At 30.4% G+C, this 25,063-nt stretch overlaps 4 protein-coding genes across 8 annotated transcripts; 1 reads left to right on the top strand and 3 right to left on the bottom strand.

The window, feature by feature from the left end:
• Positions 1–1,003: 1,003 nt before the first annotated feature.
• Positions 1,004–4,814, bottom strand: BZIP48 (bZIP transcription factor 48). 2 transcript variants are annotated; one of them, XM_041007045.1, is made up of 5 exons: positions 3,728–4,814; positions 3,331–3,421; positions 3,087–3,213; positions 2,064–2,233; positions 1,004–1,454 (listed from the first exon to the last, which is right to left on the bottom strand). In XM_041007045.1, exons 1-5 carry the CDS (start codon positions 4,324–4,326, stop codon positions 1,188–1,190), a joined length of 1,254 nt encoding a protein of 417 aa, XP_040862979.1. In that variant the 5' UTR covers positions 4,327–4,814; the 3' UTR covers positions 1,004–1,187. The 2 variants fall into 2 exon arrangements, with proteins under 2 accessions (XP_040862979.1, NP_001345648.1); NM_001358719.1 differs by lacking the exon at positions 1,004–1,454 and having other exon boundaries at positions 1,823–2,233; positions 3,728–4,611.
• Positions 4,815–10,744: 5,930 nt separating this feature from the next.
• Positions 10,745–12,344, top strand: LOC121173133 (ervatamin-B). The gene is given in 6 exon segments (XM_041007185.1): positions 10,745–11,015; positions 11,018–11,096; positions 11,098–11,294; positions 11,628–11,791; positions 11,793–11,959; positions 11,961–12,344. Coding segments are annotated over 6 exon segments (1,032 nt in total). The 5' UTR covers positions 10,745–10,855; the 3' UTR covers positions 12,226–12,344.
• An 802-nt stretch (positions 12,345–13,146) lies between these two features.
• LOC100783506 (glucosidase 2 subunit beta) lies at positions 13,147–17,426 on the bottom strand. Of its 4 annotated transcripts, none has more exons than XM_041007184.1 (6): positions 17,234–17,426; positions 16,956–17,069; positions 16,365–16,460; positions 15,644–15,790; positions 15,423–15,566; positions 13,147–13,693 (listed from the first exon to the last, which is right to left on the bottom strand). In XM_041007184.1, the coding sequence occupies exons 1-5, from the start codon at positions 17,337–17,339 to the stop codon at positions 15,463–15,465; spliced, it is 567 nt and encodes a 188-aa protein (XP_040863118.1). In that variant the 5' UTR covers positions 17,340–17,426; the 3' UTR covers positions 13,147–13,693; positions 15,423–15,462. The 4 variants fall into 4 exon arrangements, with proteins under 4 accessions (XP_040863118.1, XP_003539955.1, XP_040863116.1 ...); XM_003539907.5 differs by having other exon boundaries at positions 13,147–14,044; positions 17,234–17,421; XM_041007182.1 differs by having other exon boundaries at positions 13,147–14,044; positions 15,426–15,566; positions 17,234–17,415.
• Positions 17,427–22,829: 5,403 nt separating this feature from the next.
• On the bottom strand, positions 22,830–23,402 carry LOC100809173 (LOB domain-containing protein 2). The gene has a single exon (XM_026124776.2). The coding sequence runs from the start codon at positions 23,400–23,402 to the stop codon at positions 22,830–22,832; it is 573 nt and encodes a 190-aa protein (XP_025980561.2).
• Between the last annotated feature and the right edge of the window lie 1,661 nt (positions 23,403–25,063).

The following is a 25,063-nucleotide window of genomic DNA, read 5'->3' as shown; positions in this document are numbered from 1 at the left end:
ATAATTGACCAAACAATTGTTCTTTTGACAGTCAGATCATACAAAGTATTCAGAAAAATTAATCAAATATGAAATAATAGAGTTGACAACCAATGAAGATGTGTTAAAGGTGTTAACAAAATCTAACTATTGGAAGCATTTTTGTCCAATATAAATTTTAACTATTTTTAACAAACCAATAATTTAACTATTGAAAGAAGACATGTCCACTACATAACACATTTCAAGCTATGATTAGTTTTTTCATTTTCATGTTTGAATTGTTATTGCTAGTACATTATGTTATTTTCGATTTATGTTTCAATTTTGTTTTATTATTTTCAATTGTTATTGATAGTATTTTCTGTTATTTGAGTGCTTTAATTTTTTTATATAATATAACTCACATGTGATAATTATATATTTATTGTGTTCTTTATAAAAAAATATTTAAATAAATAAAAAATTCAAAAGTCTTATATAAATTAATTATTATTAAACCAAAAATATTATCAACTTTTAAAAATTAAATAATATAAGGAAAAAAGTATATTTAATAGCATCATTTTCTTAAAAAAAATATTATTTAAAAAAAATAAAAAAAAATATTTTTTTAAAAAAATTAAATCAATAAAAAATATTTTTCATAAAATATAAATTTAAAAATTAAATTTAAAAAAATACAGCCCTTGAGAAGTCGTGTTCCATCAAGACAAAACTGGTTCATTTGAGGATTTAAGTTTGAAACGAATGCTTATTGGAAATAAAGAAGAGAGAGAAGATGCAGTTTAAGAAAAAAAAAACCTATTGTTGCTCTTGTTAACAATGAAATAAAATAAGTTTGATTTTGCTATTAAAAAAACCTTAATATCAAGTGTTTACCAAATTTCACTTTTTCAATATTACCATTGTGAAAGTTTAACCTCCCTAGTGTCCTAGTTATGACATGGTTATAGAACGGTTAACTTGTATATATCGATGCATAGATGAAATTCACTTTTTCACCCTCAAATAAAATTAAAACTGCCACTATTTTTCATCTTAATTTGTTTATTGGAAAGTACGAGAATTGAGTCAAAGTCAACTGAATATTTACACTTTGATTTTTCTTTCCTCTCAAATTAACACGTCAAATAAAGATAATTACACTACATCCCTTAAAAGCAGTAACACAAAGTACAACAAAACCCAGAGAGGAGCCAAGACTTTCACTGACAATGACATACCTTCCTTTCATCCATCCCAACACACACGCCCACCAGTCTTTGTTTTCCAACTTGAATATTGAAACCCCCAAAAAAAAAGTAAATTGAAAAAAAAATCAAGAAGACAACAAATAATAAAAAAAATAACTGAAAGAATCTCCGACAGGTACCTCTCTCTCTCTCTCTCTCTCTCTCCCATCTAGTTAAAGCAGACACAACTGTTTTTTTCTTCCACCCTCTCTTTGATGTCACTGGTGCACATGTGTTTCCCTGCATTCCCAATCGTGCAACTTGAGTGGTCCCCTTTTCTTTAAAGTAAACAAATCACGTGACTGCCTCAGTTTGATAGCAAAAGCTTACCACCAATGTGGCCTCACCACACCCCATTATGTAATGTGACCCTCACTTCTCGGTTAACAACATTTCCCTTCATCAATCATCAATTGCCTAATAAAAATTCTCACCCTCTCTCTACCCAACAGTACGTGATGCCATTTATTACAGCTACAAGCAGTCACAAAATATTTTTTTTTTATCTTTTGACAAAACTTAATTGCAATAAGTGTTTTTGGTGTTGTTTTCCAATCGGTTTCATTTCTGTAATGTGTGTTGACATTTAATGAATTAAACATATTATCGAGAGAAAACTCTAATTTTGATTGGAGGATAATATCAAAAACATCTATAAATGCATTTAAGTTGTTTACATTTTCTTTTTGCCTTTTCTCCCATTTTCAACATTCTGCAATTTCTTTTGAAAAATTGAAAAGAATCACAGATCATCTAAACTAGCTTACACTGGGTGGTTGATATGTTTGATCATAGTCTATAAAGGGTGAGTGAGTCTTCAAAGGGAGGGTTCAAAATCAAACTTCAAACATTGATAAGCTGTTCCTTTTCAGTGTGAGTTTCACATCGTGGTTTTGGTGATGGAGATGGGGACTGGGATGGTGGTGACGCTGCAGCATTATTGTCCATCTTCTTTATGTTTTGTTGGTGATAAACTTGCCTCAGTCTCTCTATCTCCCTCTTCAGTGCTTCTTGATGTGCTGCATAAGTACGTGATTGCATTATTATTTGATGCTTTGTTAGCGGTCTAATATAACTACTTAATGACAAGGCACATGCATGATTAGCACACAAATCAAAATATGCTTGCATGCAAATCCTTTTCACTAAAATCAGTATAAGTCTGTACAGCTTAATAATTAATTGGTCTTGTTTCTTCTGCCTTATAAGTTATAAAGTAATGAAATTAAGTACTATACTAGTATGCTAACTTGCACCAAAAAAAAGCCAAACAGTGCAATCTATTTAATATCTTATATATGATCCAGAATATATACTTGACCAACTTCGAGGAGTGGCATGCTTAATGGTGCAATTGAAAAGTACAGATTAGATACATTAAATTTTGCTTTATTTATTATCTATTTTTTCTCGTGAACTTAACACTAAAAGCATAAAGCTACAAATTAACTCTTTATCATGCACTGGTGTAGTCCATGAAAGTGACACTAATTAAGATAAAGAAGATTTCAGAGATAGTAATACATATATATCTAACTTTCAGTTTGATACCCTTCAAATTGGATATGTATGTAAAATAACTCAGATTAATTTCATATTTTAAGGGAAAAAACAAACTAATCCCGTACTATACATAAGAAGATACAAAACTAACTGATAATAATAATTTTAGAAAATTTACATCTTAATCACCAAGTTCTTAGCCTTAGTTTGACTTTGAGACATTTAATTAACTCTTAATTGATACTTACTCAACCGTTACTTTCAACATTAACAAAATCAATAAATAAGTAATGCAATTAGCTTCTTAAACAAGAAAATTTGGGCAGATGATGTAGTTTAATAGTAAAAGATAACACGTAAAGCAAGTACCATCTTTGAAAATCTTGTCTTGGGCCAGCGCGGCGATTCTTTGCTTCAAAGCACTGTTGTCGACATTCAGAAGCAAACGTTGATGATCCAAAAATGCAACCCGTGGAGACAACACTGAAACTTCGGCCTTCATTGGCCAAGTTAATAAATGGGTTATTAAAAAAAAAAAGAAAAAACCACATTGATTACTACTACACATCCAATTATAAGCCTTGTATAAAACTTTATATATAAGAAAATTCACCTGTAATGAAGTCACACTTCGCTCAAGCTCAGATATGTATTGCAGCTTCCTCACTCTTGATCTTTGCGCAGATTGCCTATTTGCCAAGATTCTGATTATGCAAAATGAGATCGTGAATTAATCACATGAAATTAAAGGACAAAAAAAAAGATTACACATCAATATTATGAAGAACATGCTTGTAAACACTAAATAGTCACAATTTTAATATTGTTGAAAAAGGAGGACATGAAATACATATACCGGCATACATTATTTGTTTATTTTAATGCTTTAATTAACACATTATCCATTTTCTTTTAGAAACTGTTATTATAAAAAATTAAAGTCATATATGGACCAATGCAATGCAAGTTTACGAGGAAAAGTATAGAATTGGACATGAATGTTTAATTACCTTTTGACCCTCTTGGGGTCTGTGATTTTTTCACTGGAACATGTTGCATTTGCATTACTAGTATTATTACTGTCATCATTGTTGGGAAGTTGTGTGATTTCTTGTTTGCATTGGCTTTTATCCTCATCCTCCGATTCATTCTTCAATTGCTTCTTCTCTTCCTCTTCCTTATTTTCCATTTCCTTCTCATCATTGATGCTGTTGTGATCAGAGGGTGTAGAAGGGTTGGAGGAGGACAACGTGTGTGCCATCATGGTATTATTATTGTTATTGTTCCCTGAAGCTTCATCACTAAACATGGACATGAATTGTTCATCATCGAACCTCTCGAACTCGTTGTTGCCGCCGCCACCACCAACAACACTGCCACCTTTGCAATGATGGTGGTCCAGCAATGGTGCCTCCAGGAAAGTGACGGAGTCGCTCACCGACCGCCGGGGGGCCCCGCGCCTCGCCACTGAGAACTCAAGAATCTCATCCACCCATGAAGGGTTTTGGTTTGATGACGTGGTTTGGAGGGAAGGCATCTTTTGGTGAAGAGAAGAAAAGTCTGGCCAATTGGGTGTCATGTTTGGAATTTTTGGTGGCAATTGAGCCATTTTTTGAGTCACACCAATTAATCAACACACTCTAACAAGAAGATGAAAAGATGAAGATGAAGAAGAAGAATAAGAATGAAAGAGAGAGAAAGAGAGAACTATATATATAAACCAAACACAAAACTTGGTATATATTTTTTGATTATCTAAGCATATATATACCTGTAATGTGTGTGTATATATATGCACATCAAATCAAATACTCCAAAAATGAGAGAGGAAATGAAAAAAGGAGTACATATGATATGACATAGGCAAATTAAACCAAATGAGCCTCTAAGGCTATAGCACAACCTTTATATAAATATGTTCAGAGAAACCACAGGGAATGTTAGAGGGAAGAAGGCCACAAGGAGAAGAAGAACAAGATAAAATCACACAATAATGATGTCTAACTTTTTATTTTCTTCTTATTTTTTAATATGTGGAAAATAATAATAATAACAACAATTTGTTTTAGGGTTTAAAATCCCAATAAATCTCTGGGGTATCTGCATCTATGTGTTTGTGCAGTGGGGTCACATGGAGGAGAGAGAGAGAGAGATTGGACAGCTATAGAACAGCTGGGAGGAGAGAAAGGGGTTGGGTCTCCTCAACTCAACGGCATTACTGGAAAGTCGCCAGTGGTTTAATTATAAAATAACTAGTGGGAATCAGCCACCACGTGCCCTTGTGACCGTCCCTTTTAGTAGGATGCCCCTTATAATAATAGTCTCATCATTTATATACTTTACCTTTGTCCTCTTCCTTGTTACTATTACCATATTATATATCTACCTCTACCCTAATTCCTTCACCATATGTCTAATAATTAGTATCAAAATTATTAGTTCGAGTGATATTATAAGAATGTGATTGAGACTTATGATGATGAATCGTATTTTTTTAACGAAGATGGATCATTTTATTTAATTAATATATAATTTGTATTGAGACTTATGATGATGAATCCAATTTGGTGCCTTGCATTTTAAGATTAACAAGTTTCGTTAATTATTATGCTAACTTCTAGAGAGGATCGATTTTATTCTTCATCATCTTGTATATCACCTTGAACTATCTTTAAATCTATGCAATCTTTAACTATTTGTGAAAATATAGTGTCTTTGACATTTTTCATTGTTTTTGAAAAAATAAAAAACTTTGCAGCTTTTTATAAAAATATGTCACTGTTTTGTGAGCAATCTACATTGGAACAAATTCACCCGTGCAAGTGTTATGTACTTTGGGCTAAATATTGGAAATGTTATTGTTAGTTGGATTCTGTGATTAATATATACTTCGAAATGGTAAATAGATCGTGCATGTGGAAGCTGAAGTTATGAAACTCGAGAATAACACTCTTAATAATGATTAAGGGTATTCTTAGAGAAATGTATTTAATGTTTCCTTGATTTTCTAAAATGACTTATATTTTGAAACAAATTTTTATTTTTAAAATGACTTATATTTCAGAATGGAGGGAGTAAATTGTTTGGTCAATTTTTTCTCTTGAAATAATTAGGCACGGTAATTAAAAATGATGGGAGTTAGAGTCAAACTCGTAACTAACCAGGTTCAAATAAGCTTGAAGTGAAAATAATGCAGCTAAAGATGAGAACGAAATTAGGTAATTGGTTTGAATGAATGGTGAGGACGTACTGTGCCAAAATAATAATGTCTCTAGGATAACTCGGGGTGGTTACTGATGAACAGAAAAAGAAAAAAAAAATAAGTTTCATGTCTGTTAAAAATAATATCAAGATATAATATATAAATGAAGATGTCATCATCTTATAAATAGATTAGATTTTGTAAGATTAAAATAAACACATACGTTATATTATAAAGTAATAATGGACTATATTCTATATTATCCACACATATCGAGCTCAAAAGTGCATGTTATGCGTGTGAGGAAATGTATCGGAAAAAACTAATTAACTCTCAGGTCGAGAGTTTCAAAACTAAAATTTTAAGAACAGTTGAAATCATATGGGTTGGAATTTTTATCTAAGAACCAATAACACTTACGATCTTAATTTAAAAAAAAAAAAAAGAAGAAGAAAAGATCACGTGCTTAAGAATACATTTATTAAGGATGGAATTATGCATGGGGTGCGAGGGGTCACTATTAATCATTTAATTAATTGTGATTATTGTTTGGTAAAAAAATAAAATAAAAAATATCTAGGTGCAGTAATTGAGATAGTTAGAAATTGTGTGGACTGGTGGAATTTGGGACCTTATATAGCTGTGAAGAGGAAGAAAGAGGTGTTATATTGTAAAGGATCATTTTATATATGCGCCCATGTGAATTGTTTGCACTATATATGGTTTCTTTGCTTTGTCCACAAACCATTCCCACATGTAGGGTATATGCTTCTCTCTCTCTGGGTATGCTTATCTCTGCGTGCCTATGTGCTTCTAGGTTCCTTCTTTCTTCCATGATCTTATCTTAAGTGGAACTCATGATTTTATTTTCTAATGGAGAAAAATATGTGACAAAGCTTCAAATCATCATTAGGGGAGGTGCCTATTGGGATATAAAATTTCCACATTCTAAATCAAGCAAGTGCTTGCCAATGGAGCATCTTCACGGATGGATTCTATACTGATTAATAGAATCCATGTGTGTGGGGTCTTGTCTTCTCCTCCGACATATAAAATAATATTGTTGGAATAGAGATATGAATTGCAAGTTGGCTAGCTCAGTAAGATCAAACTGTACCCATATATATAAATCTATATAGATTTTCATTTATATCATTATATATAGTACCTCTCGTTGAGGCAAACTAATGCCATTATATTTCCGACTAACAATTAATATATTATATTAATAGAAAAATTTAAACACATCAAATATATAATTATATATTTTAATTAATATTTTGTAACAGATTGTTTTAATTTAATTAATAATTTTGAGTTCAAATATAAAATATATAATTATATTAGTACTAGTTTGAAAGGAAAATTTTATTATTATAATAACCTTATTTCACTCAAATAAAATTATCTGATGATAAGTTATTCATTCTGAATATATATATATGTTTCTGGTTATAAAAGATGTCATAATATATATTCGTGTGTGCCTGGCTTGCTGGGAAAACATTTCAATTGAATTGTTAGTTATGAAAACTATTAAGTACAGAATTTATTCGAGATAGGCTGATTAGACAGGTCGTTGAAATTTACAACATATAACAAAACAGGACCATTATATACGTACACACATAAACTCAATTAAAAAATTACCTAAAATAAAATAAAATCAACTTATTTAAATCTAAAGTGAGAGACATACTTAAAAAGACAAAGCATATAATTTTATATATAATCTTTTGTTCTTTTTTCTTTTATGAGAAACTCATAATCAAAAATCATGAGATTTAATCCTTGATGTATAAAGATCACAAAAGTAATTTTTATCTTTTTTTAATAATTTTTTTATTTATACAATAAAAGAAATTGAAGTCTTATTAGCATACTTAAAGAATTTACCTATCTATCAATTGTGTGGACCTTATTGATTATACTTCCCTTTGTTATTTACAACATAATTGTGTTCAACAGTATTTTTAAACATGAGTTCATTAATCTGTAAAAAAAGAAAAAAAAAACATGAGTTCATTAAAACAAAATACAAGTGCTGCATAAACTTAATGCTCCCATGTGTCCACTTGTACATATTTGAGAGAGGGAGAGAGATATATTATGATTATTATTTATTAGAAATGAACTAGTCGGTATTTTGGTGTATTCCACAAGTATAGAATAATATTTTAGTTGCTAGTAGAATATTTTAACCACTAAATTCAATTTAACGATTATTTAAGCCTAAAACAAATTTTAGGAAAATAACTTTTAAAAGTAATAAAAATATTTGATTAAAATTGTTACAATTTTATTTACATTCTATCTTTCAGATATTTTAAAATTTATAAAAAATGAAAAAAAAAGTCATAGCCTCATAGTTAGTAATTTGCCTTTTTTTTTAACCTCAAAACTTTAAAGTTAAATTTAAAATATTTTTCAGAACTAAATTTAAATTGATTTGTTAATTTTATATTTTTTATACTAAAGTTGTTTTTAATTTTGGGTATAGTGGGTATTCTTGTTTTTAATTTGGAATAAAGAAGGAGAAGGATGACTAAAAGAACTTAAAAGGTAATTTAGAAAGTTTTTTATTTTATGTTTTCATTGATTTTTTTTTAAAAGCTCCCTTTATTTTTAGAGCTTTTATTAAAATGTATTTCATACAATTTTTCTCCTTTCAAAGAGAATAGAAGCACAGAATAAGACCAGTCAAACATTATTATAATATGGAGAAGGATTTGAAACACACTATTATCTCTAATTATTTAAAATTATTCCTTTGGACAAAAATATAAGTATAAAAAATCAATGTGTTAACCAGATTTTAACTAATTATTTTCTATTTAATGATAATATCTTCAAAATATTCTTAATTTAATTGATTTTACTTTAAACAAAATTCCCTTTTTTTTTTGCCTTCCATGCAATTAATGTAGAAGATGTATGCTTAAGAAATGAATTAACTTTTTATTGAGACTATAAAAATAAATGATGTTAATTAATCTTTTTAAAAGGTAATTTAGAAAAAAATATTTTGTGTTTTCATTGATCTATTTTTAAAAGCTCCCTTTATTTTTAGAACTTTTATGAAAATGTATTTCATACATTTTTCACCCTTCAAAGAGAATAGAAACACGGAATAAGACGAGTCAAACATTATTATAATATGAAGAAGGATTAGAAGCACACTATCATCTCTAATTAGTCCAAATTATTCCTTTGGACGGAAATATAAAAAAAAATAAAAATCAACGTGTTAGATTAAAACATTGACAGATTTTAACTAATTCTTTCCTATTTAATGATAATATCTTCAAAATACCTTAATTTAATTGAAGTTTTACTTTAAACAAATTTCTCTTTTTTTATGTAATTAATGTAGAAGATGTATGCTTAAGAAATGAATTAACTTCTTTTATTGAGACTATAAAAAATAAATTATGTTAACTAATGTTTTTAAAAGGTAATTTACAAAGTTTTTTTATTTTCTGTTTTCATATATATATTTTTTAAAAGCTCCCTTTGTTTTTAGAGCTTTTATGAAAATGTATTTCATACATTTTCTCCCTTTTTCTCCCTTCAAATAAAATAGAAGCACAAAACAAGATGAGTCAAACATTATTATAATATGGAGAAAGATTAGAAACACACTATTATCTCTAATTATTTCAAATTATTCCCCTGGATGGAAATATAAGCAAAAAAAAATTGATGTGTTAGACTAAAACATAAGCAGACTTTAACTATCTTTTTCCTATTTAATAATAATATTTTCAAAATATCTTCAGTTTAATTGGAGTCTTATTTTAAACAATTTTTTTTTCGTTCTATGTAATTAATGTAGAAGATGTATGCTTAAGAAATGAATTAACTTCTTTTATTGAGATTATAAAAAATAAATGATGTTAACTATTTTTATTATAGGAGTGATTTAGTTTTTTTTTTTGTTTATATTTTAGTCAGAAAGGAGTATAAAATTAAGAGAGAGAATCGTTAAATATAACATGAGATTTATGAAATTTTGTTATTTTCTATGAATTTCAACTGTTAAGATAGAATGTGTTAAAAAAAAGTACCTAAGATACTGTTTCATTGAAAAAAATTAATAAATATTATATGAAATGTATAAATTAAAAATTAGACTAGATTAATCGATTCAACCAATTGGGAAACTAGTAAACTCAGTGGTCCAAACATCCCAGAAATTGCATTGTCTGACTCATGTTAGCAGCTGATGCCCTTTGATAAACTGCATTGTCTGACTCATGTTAGCAATCACTTAAAAAGGGTATAGCCAGAGGAGCTGGCAAATTAGAAAGCAGAGGCTTGGCCAAGTCTTTTGGAGGTGCATCTTGAGAAATTATTGTATGGTCTAGGTTATATTAACCATTAGGTGTTTATAGTCTTAGCCTATGAAGTCGAGTTTTTCAATTTATTGAAAAGAGTTACTAAAATTCAGTTACGTGTCATTTACGAATTAACCAGAACCATATACAAATAGTAGTTCCGAACCATTCAATAATTTCTATTGAGTCCTCAAGTTAAGAAAGTCGCTTCTTATATAGGAGGAATGCTATTGAAACTTTCGTTTGCATACACAATTTGAAAGACTAAACTTCTCATACCAATTGAAACTTCCTGATTGATGACAAGACCTATCTAACATTCAAATGTATCACATAATTATCAACTATATAGTATATTTTGCCTTGTAAAACCTTAAGCAGTCCATGGCATTCACGTAACACATCTTAATTTAAGGTCATGCAGAGAAAATGAAGTGTAAAATAAAAAGCTTTGCCTTGTTAAAACTCTCAAGCATGAAAGACATGAACATAAGAAGGCACTTATGTGGCTGAAACGCCTCTAAAAGAACAGAAAGTATGTTTGTTTATGATAAATAGGAATGCAAGCTCCCATTCTCCATTTGCATTGAGAAAAAGCCATGAAGACAATTACCACATTAACCTACACTATCTTCAATCTTCTTATCTTTTGTAATGCATGGATAAGTGCAAGTGAATGTCCTCCAATGCACTGGTATAATTCATCCAACCTAGAAGCCATGAGGGTGAGGTTTGAAAGATGGCTTAAACAAAATGATCGAATTACAAAGATAAAGAAGAATGGGAGGTCCGTTTTGGCATTTACCAAGCAAATCTTGAGTATATAGAGTGCAAAAACTCTCAAGAACTCCTACAATCTCACTGACAACAAATTTGCAGATCTTACTAATGAAGAGTTTGTTAGTCCTTATCTGGGTTTTGGAACTAGGTTCCTTCCACATACAGGATTCATGTATCATGAACATGAGGATCTTCCAGAGAGCAAGGATTGGAGGAAGGAAGGAGCAGTATCTGACATCAAGGATCAAGGCAATTGTGGTAAAGTTTCTTGAAATAAAAAGTGCATGTTTTAGGGGTGCCAAAGTATGTTTTCTCAATTTCACAAATTATGCAGTTCAGCTATGTTACTAAGCATTTTTTTCCCTTTAATAAATTCTCATTTGAATCTTCAACATGGTCACTATTGATTTTGGAGCCTGAACAAGTAAATTATACACTTTAAAAAGGCAATGAAAGTTAAAAAAGTGTCATTTCTGATTAACTCAGTTTTTTTAACTAGAATAGCACATGGTTTTCTCCTGAAATTTCACACAACTTAAGGAACATCCTTACAAATTACAATAACTTGTTTCAAGTTATGTCTTCATGCAGGAAGTTGTTGGGCATTTTCTGCAGTGGCTGCTGTGGAAGGAATCAACAAAATAAAATCAGGGAAGCTGGTTTCTCTCTCTGAACAAGAATTCAGAGACTGTGATGTTGAAGATGGAAACCAAGGCTGTGAAGGTGGCTTAATGGACACAGCATTTGCATTCATATAAAAAGAATGGTGGTTTAACCACTTCCAAAGACTACCCTTATGAAGGGGTAGATGGCACATGCAACAAGGAAAAAGCTTTACATCATGCAGCCAATATAAGTGGGCATGTAAAAGTACCTGCTAATGATGAGGCTATGCTCAAAGCTAAAGCTGCTGCTGCTAATCAACGAGTCAGTGGCAATTGATGCTGGAGGCCATGCATTTCAGCTTTATTTAAAAGGTGTTTTCTCTGGCATTTGTGGAAAGCAACTCAATCATGGTGTGACTATAGTAGGGTACGGCAAAGGAACTTCTGATAAGTATTGGATTGTGAAGAACTCATGGGGTGCTGACTGGGGTGAATCTGGTTATATTAGGATGAAACGTGATGCTTTTGATAAAGCTGGTACTTGTGGCATTGCCATGCAAGCTAGTTACCCTCTCAAGGATTAAGTAGTCCAGTGCTGTGGTTGTAGAATTAAAATTGTCACCTCAACAAACTTGTGTACACTGATAATTTCATGAGAAGTTCAAGCATATAGACAAAAGGAAAAAAAGTTTAGTGCTACGAAAGGGAGACAAAATAGATGAGTTATTTAATTTTATATGAAGTAAATATGTACTAAGAATAGTTAGTAAAACAGAATCAGTGGACTGATTTTTTTCCCCCTATTTTCTTAGATTTGGGAGATGAGCATGCTTTGTTCCAAGTATGCCGATGAATAAAATTCTTTGCATTTTAAAAAATAATGCTATGTTTCTAATTTTTCATGATTATATTTTTGGTGACTATGATATGATATTAATGAAAAATACCCATTAGTTTTGATGATAATTAATCTATCAGAGAAATCACCTTTACTTAAAAGACCAAAATCATTTGTTAGGTTATTATATTTGAAAGATCTTTGAATAGTTGATTAATTAATTTATATTTGTATTTTAATTAATTTTTATTGATTGATTTTTTAATTAAAGTGAAAATAATTACTATGGGTACAGGTACTTAGATACTCAACAATTCACATACCTATAGATTTGGAAACGGATTTTTTTTTAAAATGTGGGTACAGGAACACCAAATATAATATTTTACTCAAACTTTGTCCATTGCATTCTTAAAATTTTCAATTATTATTATTATTTTCAAACAGCAATCTATTTTATCTTACTTATTCTCTTTGCCTTGGTACAAAATTAATTCAATAGTAAAATGCTCTATCCACTTCCGATATATATGCTCTCACTCTTGTTTTTAATGGCTTCATGTATCATACTCCCAATTATTTGGCAAATAGACACATTTCTCTGCGCAAGATCATCCTACAGTAGTGTAATTCATTATGATTGAGAAAAATAATCACGACACCAAAATTCAGATGCCACGGACCTATTGCAAATTGCAATACATGCCAGCCAGTTTAGCATTAAGAACTATACTTGGTCCACTCAATAATTTAACAGCTATGATTTAAGAGCTATAATGAAAATCTGTCATCTCCCACTCACCAATACTGGCCAAACCTATCTTCAAATTTGATTAACTTTCCATTTCAATTAATTTCTTAAATTGTTTCCCGGTGGGTGTGTGTATCAATAGTGCACCACAGTTATTGTACTATCGTTGTAATTTGATGTACTTGCCAAATACAACTAAATTCAGTCACTGCTAAATATAATCTTCAAATCTAGTAGGGCATAACTGTCTCCAGGAAATCAATAATCTCAACAGCTTTATATATTTCCCTGTTTGACCGTAGTGCTGCCAACAATTTCACCAATGTTCCTTGTGCCGGATGATCCATATTTCACTATTCATTAAATTCAGTGCCTTGGAAACTCTTGAACTCGCAAACTGCACTCATAACAATGTTGTGACTCTAAATCCATAACCTTCAGGACTTCAACTCCAACTGATCAACTGTACGAAGATATGATAGTAGATATATTACAAGTCCCACAGTCAAGATGTTATCCAATTGATTGCACCTCAAGTAAAATATTAGATACAAAATGACTGTGTGACAGACATTGAATTCGTGGTGCAGATGAGAGAAACTAGGATTTGAGGAACTGGAATGCAACCAGAACATTGAGTCCGTTGTGCTCCAGTAACCTGCTCTAGGTTTTATAATGATGACCATGGACTAATTGAAGTGCATTGGTTCATAAAAGGGCATAAATGAAGAAGAAATTGGTGCATTGTTGATCTAATCATAGCTGTTGATAAATTAATTCAGTACTGGACTTGTACCATAACAAACATGAAACCCTGCAGAGGTTTGTCAGAAAGATACTTAGATCTGATCAATATGGCACCTAGAGACTAAAGAGACAGTATAAATATGTGAAAAGATAAGGCCAGGGATTGAGAAAATGTAATGGAAGATTGCAGTGTAAACAGAAAACAACAGTAGAGTATCAGAATGGAGTAATGTATTATTTGATTCACACTATAACCAGTTTACCAGTACTATAGAGATAAACATCAACAATAGTATATGAGTTAGAAGATGAAAGTTAAAAAGGGAAAGAGACAGAAGGTAGAAAATGAGATTACAACAATTCTCAGTGCCCCCAATTCTCATCCATTCCCTAGCTTATATTCTCATTTCCGTACTAATGAACATAGTCCTACAAGAGTTGTTTAGGCTTCCTCAGTTGGTTACTCCTAGTCTCCTACGCCTAGCAAGACCTATTATGCCTTTTGTTCCCATTCTGAACTCAGCAGTGCCAATAACTAACTCACCCATGTCAGCCACCCTCTCATTTATCACATAAAATATCAATTTTTTCTCCATCATGTTATAAAGAATGGAACATTACCACTGGTGAAAAATTATCACATAATTATAAAATCACAATAAAGTAACAACTCATTTGGTACATCAATAACAAAAGTCGTGATATGATATGTACACAAAAATGTACAGCCACTTATGTCTAATTTAACAATAACAAACATATAACTATTTAAATATTACAATGTAAAATATATGAACAGAACCAATATACTGAACATTGAAATACACCACTCTAAATTAAATTAGTCAAGTTCATATTAAATAGCAACAAGTAATAGATAAGCATGTTTGCTAAGCTTGCCTTATAGCATAATGATCTTTTAAGCCAAATCTACCATAACAAAAAAAAAAAAAAACTAATATCCATGGCATGAATAGCATACTAAAGAACCATTAATTATATGTTGAAAGTTTAAGAGAATAAGACATCAATGTGTAAAAAAACAAAAGGTGTTAAGCTACCACAAATAGTTGCCATGGTCAAAGGGAAGCATCATATTGTAGAATAAACTTATTATATCTATATTCTTCAACTTAATCCTGATGCCTCAATGATACAGCAACAACCAGTCAATTTAAAAATATATTTGGAAAAAGGTTTTATATCTTAAGTTGTACTGCATGCAATATATGGTTTCTTAAGTATCTTTCCTGAATGAAAACAAATTAAAAAGATGATAAATTCCAAGATGCTTTCTCCTAATTCTCACTGTTTCTGTTGTTCATCAAATACTATGGAAAGTTCTTATGAAATGAACCCTGACATCAACTAATTCAAAAGTATATTAAATTACGATCACAAAGAACTCAGAAAGGGAAAATGAAGAAAATATTTTAAAATATTACCACCATTCAATGTCAGGTAAAAAGCAAAGTCTCTTTCAATTCAACGGTAATGTCTCCTTCTAGATCTGGTGCGGCAACGAAAACTCCAGAGAAATACCAGAAAAATAACCAGAACCACTTGTAGAATAATCACCAACTTCAAACCTAAACCAGGAAGTTTACATTTATATTTACCTATGAGGTTCTAAACACATGGAAGAAGTTCTTGGATAATAGCTTACCAGTATGAACTGATTCCTCTGACTTCACTCCATTTTGACTTGCTTCTGACTTGCAATTGCTAAACGTGGACTCAGCATTCCCACCCATGACACATGTGTTTGGGCAACAAATGATTCCATCATATTCATCACTCCCATCACAACAATCTGCAGCAATATTGAATGAAAATTAGAAGTGGAACTCAGAGTTGAAGGCAGAAAGAGCCTAAATATGTTGACCCAAGGAAAAGTAATCTCCATTGCCAATTTATGCGAAGGCAGATTGCTCATTCAAAATGTTAAACCAGCTCAGTTGCAACATAAATTCAGATATTAATGAATTTAAATCTATATATCATTTAATCTCAAATAGGTAATGAGTTTAAATCAGGTCAAGAACAGAATGAGACATCATACCAAAAGTCAATCAAAATTTTATTCATTTATAAAGGCCATTCAAATCCATTCGTAGTAGAAAATATGGAGATTGAGAAATGTTTATGCATTTCACTGTCTAGATAACTTCAAAGGAAAACGTTGACTCTCCATCTTTTTCAGAACACAAAGCCTTTAGGCTTTAGGTAGTAACTAGTAACTACTTAGATATCTAGTCCATTATTTTGCCTTGGCAAACCTCCAAAGACATGTGCAAAGTGCTATTCCAAACAGACCTGATCAAAACTCAGAAAGGGAAACAGGAAAAAGGGGTACAAGGTATAAAAACACAGGAAAAAATGCTTACCACAAAAATGATCATTAACATGAGAAGAAACTATAAACTGCGGCTTGCTACCTAGGTTTCTGCAATAAAATTTTCCGTTGGGGCAAGCTGAAGTTCCTGTAGTAAAATGAACAACAACACCCTAACAAGTTATAAATGGTATGAAAATCCACCTCATTATTTTGCTACAGTGATGTACATGAAAAAGTAAGAAAAAATATTGAAAGCTAGAAAAACAATCAAAGTATCAACATTCAGCATATGATCAAAGAATAAAAGTCAATGATATTAAAAACTACGGCTTAAGATAAACAAATATTTGTCTTGTCTGATATCCAATTTGAACAAAACTAAAAAGCAGTTTAATAGGTGCTTTTGGTGTTGCTCTCCAATCGGAATTGGTGTTTCACCTCAACAATCTATGTTGACCTTTAATGAAACCTTTATTACTCAAATTATCGCACTAAAACTCCAATTCTAATTAGAAAACAGCACCAAGAATACCTATAGGATTGCATCAAAGTTTCATCCTTTTCAAATCTCTCTGAATCATAAAATCATCTGCAAATAGGAAATAACACAACCATAAAATTCATCATCTGGCATACATACCAGGCTCATCAGTGCCATCAGGACAATCACAGAAATTGTCATTGAGACGGTCTCTGGAGAAGGATTTTGATCCATCCCTGCACTTGATCACCTCAGAGTTGTAATATTTCTCATCTGCACCCAAAACCCAATTCGAGACTCATCAAAATAATCAAAATATACATACAAATAAGAGCAAAATGATTTTGTGGGAGCTGCAACGTGTGACTTGGGTTGAACACCCACTTGGGAAAAGATTCAAGCTTAGGTGTTTTGAAGCGGGGTACAAGGGGACCTACCTAGAGGGTGTATACCGAGGAGAGAAGGGTGTGAAAAGCAACATGCGACGGAAGCGAAGAGAACAAAACATGCGAAGCGGAAACGTAAGAGGCAATGCGAGTCCATGTCTTTGTGGGAGAATGAATGAGATGAGAGGGTGTTCACTTTCGATTTTCGAGGCTCGGGATTTTGTTGACTTGACTTGACTTTATCTAGGGCGGGTTTGATACTAGCAATCATTTTTACATTCATGGACGTGTGGAAAATATAAATTTAATTTTAAAACAGGTAAAAGGTGTGATAAATTAAAACAGTTAAGTTTGAGATATTATTTTATTATTAAAGTGTAATGTTTAATGATTAATTTAATAATAATTATATTTTTTATGATCAATTTATCGTTAAGTTATAAAATTTAAGACTAAATTATATACGAGATTAATTTGTCATATTCAGCTATCAAATTAAAAATTTTCATCTTTCATAAATTAACTATCCTTTTAGAAATGACTTTAACTATTTATCTTAATTTTTCTTTTTTGGCAGAATGACATAAATACGAAGTAATCCCTCAATTTTCATTTATAAACTAAAATAGCAATTGATTTTATAGTTATTAAGAAAATTAGTTAACTTGGTTACTAGTAAATTGTATCAATTTCAATTTAAAAGTAAATATTTTTTCTAAATTATCTTTCATTGCAATTTAATATCAAATACAAATCCCTCTTAAATTAAGAATATTTTAAAGAATCTTATTAAATAAAACAAAAATAGTTAAAATTTATTTATATTTAAAAAAAAATTGTTTATAAAAAAAAACAAAGGGAATATTTACCACTACTGTCAATGACCAATCTTTACAACCAAATTTTTTTATCCACACCACATAACTCAAATTTGCTTAAAGGGGAGGGAGTTCAATTTTATTGTTGGTACATTTCTAGCAATATTATAACTAGAAATGTTATTTTAGAGTATATTTACAAACATATTTGGTTAACTTTTTTAGAAATATTTTTTAAAATTTAAAATAATTTAAATAAAAAATAAGTAAAAAATGGAAATTGTACTTGTTAGAAAATAACTTTTCATGGTTAGCATACTTGGTAGATAGTTAGATTTCTTAAGTGTGTTAATTGGGATATGATTTCCAGTCATGTCCATGACGAAAATTTTGTTGAGAGAGATAAAATCTATTTCAGTGATTTCTACTCTTTAAAACGAATTAGTTTATGTCTCAAAATAAATTAATGTAAGAAAAAAAAAACAACTTTCATGATTTATTATAGGAATTTTTTAGAGTAAATTACATTAATCACCCCTTAGGTTTTGCGAAATCACACAAACACCTCCTTTTTTAACCATTACAATAGCATCCCTTATAGGGGGTATTAATGTAATACATAAGAGAATGTAAGTGTAATGTTTTCAAACATTAAAGGAATGTTGGTGTAACATATGAGGGGTATCAATGTAATGTTTTCAAACATAAAGATGAGTTAGTGTAGAAATATAAAAAAATATTGTCAACTCAATTTAGAACATAATGTGAGCGTAATTTCACCTTGACCTTGCCTAAAGTATCTTCAACTTGGCTTCAACTAGAATAATTTCACCTTAGTCTCATCACAGTACCTTTAGCTCAACCTCAGTCGGAGTATCATCAACTTAGTCTGGGTAAAAGCAATTTCATTTCAACCTCAGCTAGAGTGTCTTTAACTTGATTTAGGCCAAAGTAATTTTGCCTTGGCTTCGGCAAAAGTATCTTTTGCTCTATTTCGTCCAAAATATCTTCAACTCAACCTTGACTAAAGCATCTCCAACTCGCCCTAGTTTGAAGCATCTTCAAGTCAAGTTTAGCTAGAGTATCTTCAACTCAACCTCAATCAATGTGTCTTCAATTTGACTTGAACGATTTTACCTCAACCCCTACTGTAGTATCTTACCCTCAACCTTAGCCAAAGTAACTTCACCCCAACATCAACAAAAGTATCTTTAACTTATACTCAAATAGAGTATCTTCATCTCAATCTCAACCAAAATAATTTCAACCTGACCTTGACCAGAGTACCTTCAACTATGTCTGAACTAGAGTATCTTCATCTCACCCTTAACCAAAGTAACTTGAGCTCAACCTTGACCAAAGCATCTTCAGCTCAGCCTTAGCTAGAGTATCTTCACCTCGGCCTCAACTAAAGGAATTTCAACTCAACATCAAGCAGAACATCTCTAGCTCAGCCTTGGCAATAGTATATCCAAGTTGGCCTGAGCCATAGTATCTTTGGCTCGTCTTAAACCAAAGTATCTTTAACTTAGTCTTATTTAGTATATCTTCAACTTGGTCTTGACAAGAGTAATTTCACCTTGGCTTCTTGACAAGAGTAATTTCACCTCGACTTCAATCAAAGTATTTTCACCATAATTTTAGGTAGATCATTTTTGTCTTGACGACATCTAAAGCATCTTTATCATGGTCTCAACCAAGACATATTCAACACTATCTCAATTAGTGTATATTTAGCTCAACCTCAATTAGAGTCTCTTCAACTTAGTCATGGATCATAGTTTTAAGTTTAAGGCCCATGGGTTGCCCTAATCCACAAGGCCTTGTAGTCTTTTTAGCCTTATGGGGCATTTTTGGCCCTCGTTCACGTGGCCTAGGGTCAAGTGGGGCAATTTGGCCCATTTTGTTAACAAATCCAAAGTTGTCCCATAGTTTTAATAATAGTAGTTTGGCTAGACAAAGAATCATTATTGACAAAATAATTCTTTTTTATAGGTGTTAAAATTCATCTTAACTTTCTATCTTGATAAAGTTATTTCTTTGCATAGTATAAGTGAGTTAAATGTTTAAGTCAAAGGCAAACTTGTGACTTAGTATTTTGTCCAAGAGAAGATTGTAATTTAGATGAGCCAAATGCAATGTTTAACTCATATATCTCGTTTCAACAATGAAACAAAAAAAAGATAAACTTGAATAGTAATAACAAAGATAAGAAGATTATCATTTTTTTATACTATTTTTAACAATTTATTTCAAATAAATTAGTAATGTAAATTTACGTTAAACTTTCATCTAATTATAAAATAGTGTTTTTTTTATAATAAGTATTGTAAAGGCATACTTAGAATGATTTTAATTAATTAATAATGTAAAATTACACTAACAATACATAAAAATTAAACTCTTCTTTCAAATCTCTCAATAAAAATTAAACTCTTCTTTCAAATCTCTCAATTTTGAAATTCATATTCTAAATGCATCCTTGTGACAATGTTGATCATCTGTATCAAATATACAGAACTATGCACGGCAGTCACCCCATATGACATCTTCCTTGTCCTGGCGTTCATTGATTGAATTGATCGCCTAAAAAATTTGAAACATAACAAAAACTCAATTAATTGTTTTTATGATTAAAAAATTCAAAAATTATTAAAGACTACATTTCCTAGCTATGATGTTATTTGTTTTTGGTTTGAGTTATAGACTGAAGTGGTGTATATATAAAACATTTGTTTTGTGTGTCAAGTACCAGATGGAATTGTAATTACCAAGAGCTAAATTATTTCTTATACACCCGAAGACTAAACTAAAAGCACCCGTCACATGCAGGGTTTCTAGTTGCTATGGTAGTCCCCAATCATGTTCTCATTAGTTGCCTTGTAATGTTGAACGTGTTTTGCATCAAAAGATGAGTTGGTTGCTATAAAAGAAAAAATTCACATGTCACATGCTGGGAAGAGATACACACATATGGGAGTAAATGTGTAACACAAATAAGGGAAAGGATGGTGTAAATGTGTAACACGATGGATTCAAATCAAATACTATTTTAAAAAATTGTTGTTAATACGGGAGTAAAATAAGTTTTTTTTTTATGTAGAAGTACCAAATTGTATCATTAAAAAAAATCAAATTAATTAACATATCTCAGAGGTATTATCACACACACATTAGATTAGAGGTAATATCTCTCTCTCACATGCACATAAACTCACTCTTAAAAAAAAACATGTTACATATATGCTACCATATACTCTAATTTAAAAAAATGATAAATTCATCCTTAGAACATTGCTATTTGAAGAATCAAGACTATAATTTTTTAAAAAGAAAATGAAAGTATTTATTATATTTAATAATATAAAAATAATTTAATATATACTTTTTCGTAATTGTTCATTTCATTCTAAAATAAATATAGTATTATTTATGTTATAATAATGTCAACAAGATTTGAACCTTGTACAAACTACCTGTATCTCCTACCTCTAGATTAATTCTAGTAGATTAAAATAATTATCATCTCAATATTACACTAGGATTAAGGAAATCCTAAAATCTAAAAAAGGATTGTTGAAATCATGATTCTAAATTGCTTTAGCTTTAAAGTTTAGGAATTAGGGTTGGTTTAATGGTTTCACAAGATAAGATAATTTATCCTATTTTATTTTAAACCATTTGGTGAACCAATTAATATATTATTAATGGTTATTAGTTACAATGTTACATCGTAGGGGAGTTCAAATAAAAAGAATGATAGGATAAACATTATTCTTTTTTACCTCCATGCACTTGTCATTGTTAGATATGACAATAGGGTGGGGCGGGGATGGGTATTTCCTCCTCAGTCCTCGACTCCAACTTTTCAACATATACTCTTATTTGTCCCCAATATTTGATGGGTTAAAATTTGTTATCTCATCCCCGTATCTGTTAGGTATCGGGTATCCCCGTCCCCGCTCCGTCCCTGGTTCACATTTGTAAAAAAAAAAATTTTTTTTGTAAAAAAATTATATTAAAAATCTGATTTTTTTAAAAAAAATAAATTGATTGTTACACATTTATTTTTAACTACTTATATATCAATAAATTCTTTGCAATGCATTTGTCTACAAAAATCATCAAGAAAAATAATCTTAAATTATGTAAAAATTATAAAAAAAAATTAACAAGCAATTAATAAAATTTTAATAATTTCATCATCGGGACGGGTATGGAAATGGGTAGGGACAGGTAGTGACATCCCCGACCCCAACCCCGACCCCGATTAAAAAAGTCGGGTAATTCCTAAACCCGAACCCATAGCCGGTCAACTCGAGTATTTCCCGTCAAAATTGAAACGGATTTGAACGGATACTCATAGGTACGAGTTTCATTAAGCCAAAATTATTTATATTTATTATTGTTGCTATCATCTACCATCAATCATATCACTATTGTTACCATTAACTTTACCACCATCACTGACACTACTGCCACCTCATCATTGTCATTATCCACTACTTAATCACTATTATTATTACATCTATCAGTGTTATGTCTATTATCACTTTCATTACTACTATTACCCATATCTCCATCTTTACCACCATAATCACTATTATTTGTGATGTTCCTACAATTATCACCATCGTATTCTCTTACTTTGATCTTGTTTTATTATTTCATCTATTGCTATATATTGTATCTTAACCTCCAAACATACCTTTTAGTAAAACTAATCACAAGATAAAATAACAAACTTGAAACCACATTATGTAGTTGTGTCATCCCAAACCTCATAAAGGAAAAAGAGAATTGAACTCATCAATTTAATGTAATAAAAATCAAAGATTGATACCTGTAATGTAGTATGGTTGAGAGTGTTGCTGAAACGGTATGACAACTTCTGGCCTTATATTCTGAAACTCTAGCAAATAATTCGAACAATAAGTATTATAAATATTAGTATCAATAATACCATTCTTTTTCCCATGAAGATAATTTGATGCATTATTAACTGACGCTTTGTGTTCCCCTTTGGTTCCATTGCAAGCAATCAAATCTTGTACAGACTTAAACCCTAGAGAGGGAATTTGCAAAAGTTGGTTTTGGCTTCTGAATCTCTTAATTTCATCCAACACTTTCTTATACTCATTGTAAACTTTTGTGTACTCTCCATAAGGACCTTGTATAGGGTCCCTTTGCCTACAACATGCTTCCCATATCAATGAGTCCACAACTTTTCTTCTATCTTCCTCTTTAGCATTCTTTACCAACTTGGTTATGTTGCTAACACCAAAAACCTTGTGCACAGCATAGAACTCACGACTTCTATTCGATGGAAAGTAAGGTTCCAATATACAGTTTTCACTGCATTTCTTCCTTTGATGCTTGCATGCTGCACATGCCGGATGCATTCCACTATTATTTCTTTGCATATATCCTGTGAAGATATTTTAAGTAAATATGATATAATCAATCATACTTATAATAATTATTTTTATATAGTGTAAAAAAACTATACAATTACTTAATTAGAATTTGTAATAAATTTGACTTTCAAAATAATTATTATAAAAATCAATAAATTTATTATACATAACACTCGTAATGGGATGGGATGATAGTGTAAAATTTCTTTTCAGTTTCATCACATAAATTATTTTCTCATCATAGGAGGAATTTTTAAGTTCAAAATACGTAATAATTTCATATATTTAATATTCTTTTATGAAGAAAAAGTTTGGTAGCAAAAGGTTGAAACACCAAAATGATTGATAACATATGCAAAACTTAATTCTTCATCCAATAAAATGTTATACAATTCAATTTATATCCTACTCTCCCCATTTCCATTACTAAATCTTTAAAAGATAAATAAAATGAAAAATAAACAATAAAAGATGCTTTTGAAGAATGCAATTATCTAATTTTGCTGCAACAATTTATGTATCATCTAAAACTATATGTATAATGTATAATTATCTTTTTTTTGAGTTGTTAATTGTTTTACTATGTACTAATGATTTAAAAGAACCAATAGAAAAACTTGAATGAGAGGAAGAGTATGATAATGCTTGCATGCAGCGCATTCTAGGGGGCCATGCACATATTTCAAGGGAATTCATATGATAATGCAAACATATCTTAAATGTAGATCATTTGCTGCATTTGCAACATGATTTTCTATGCAACAAAAAATTTGGTTATTGGTTACACTCTCCTTTATTAACTACTACTTCAACAATTAATAAATGATCCAAATTTTGCAAATTGTAGCTTTACAGAAATTTGGTTGCAAAAAATCCAAACATATTTCTTCTTTTTAGAAGAAAAACATCGAGACAGAAAAGAAAATATAGTAAAATGTAAGATACAAACCTTGACCATAAAGTTGTAATTGTCTTCAAGTGAATGAAAAATCAATATCATATCCATATATGTACCCAGTTATGCAAGGGAAAAATATTGTTTTTTTAGGTAGAGCATGAAAAGATGGTTAAGTTTCATGTCTCTTGGAGTGATAATTATTTATGCATCTTGTAGGAAGAAGTCTAAGTAAACTCTAGATGAAGGGTTCCACTCAATTTGTTAGGAGATATTCACGTACGTGTTTGTCTTAATGGGGGAGAGAGAGAAAGAGTTATGAAGTAATTATTTACACAGTAACAACAATAATATTCGGTGATCACCTTACTTTTTGGATTATTTTTTTTCTTAGATTAACACTTTTTAAAAAAAATATTTATTTATTGAGTTTAATTTTTAAGAATTTAATTAGAATGGATTGGTAGGCGTAAAAGTTTTTTAATTGTCATTCAATCATATATAATCATTTTTATCCAGAATCATCAAATTTGTTTTTCAGAATAAAGTATGATGTATGTATAATAAATTTGTTAATTTTAATAATAACAGTAATAATTTTAAAAGTAATACAAATGATGCTTTTCATTTATTGATAGGCTAAATTTTATCCTACACAATAATTAAACTCAAATTTTAGACTCATATATTAGTAATATTTTATTACAATAGGCAATATATAGGTTAATTTTAACACTTGATGCGTCAAAGT

This window comes from Glycine max, chromosome 12 (assembly GCF_000004515.6).
Source record: "Glycine max cultivar Williams 82 chromosome 12, Glycine_max_v4.0, whole genome shotgun sequence".
In the NCBI taxonomy this organism is placed as follows: domain Eukaryota; kingdom Viridiplantae; phylum Streptophyta; class Magnoliopsida; order Fabales; family Fabaceae; genus Glycine; species Glycine max.
Note: the sequence above shows the minus strand (reverse complement) of the source record. Positions and strands in the feature narration are given on the sequence as shown.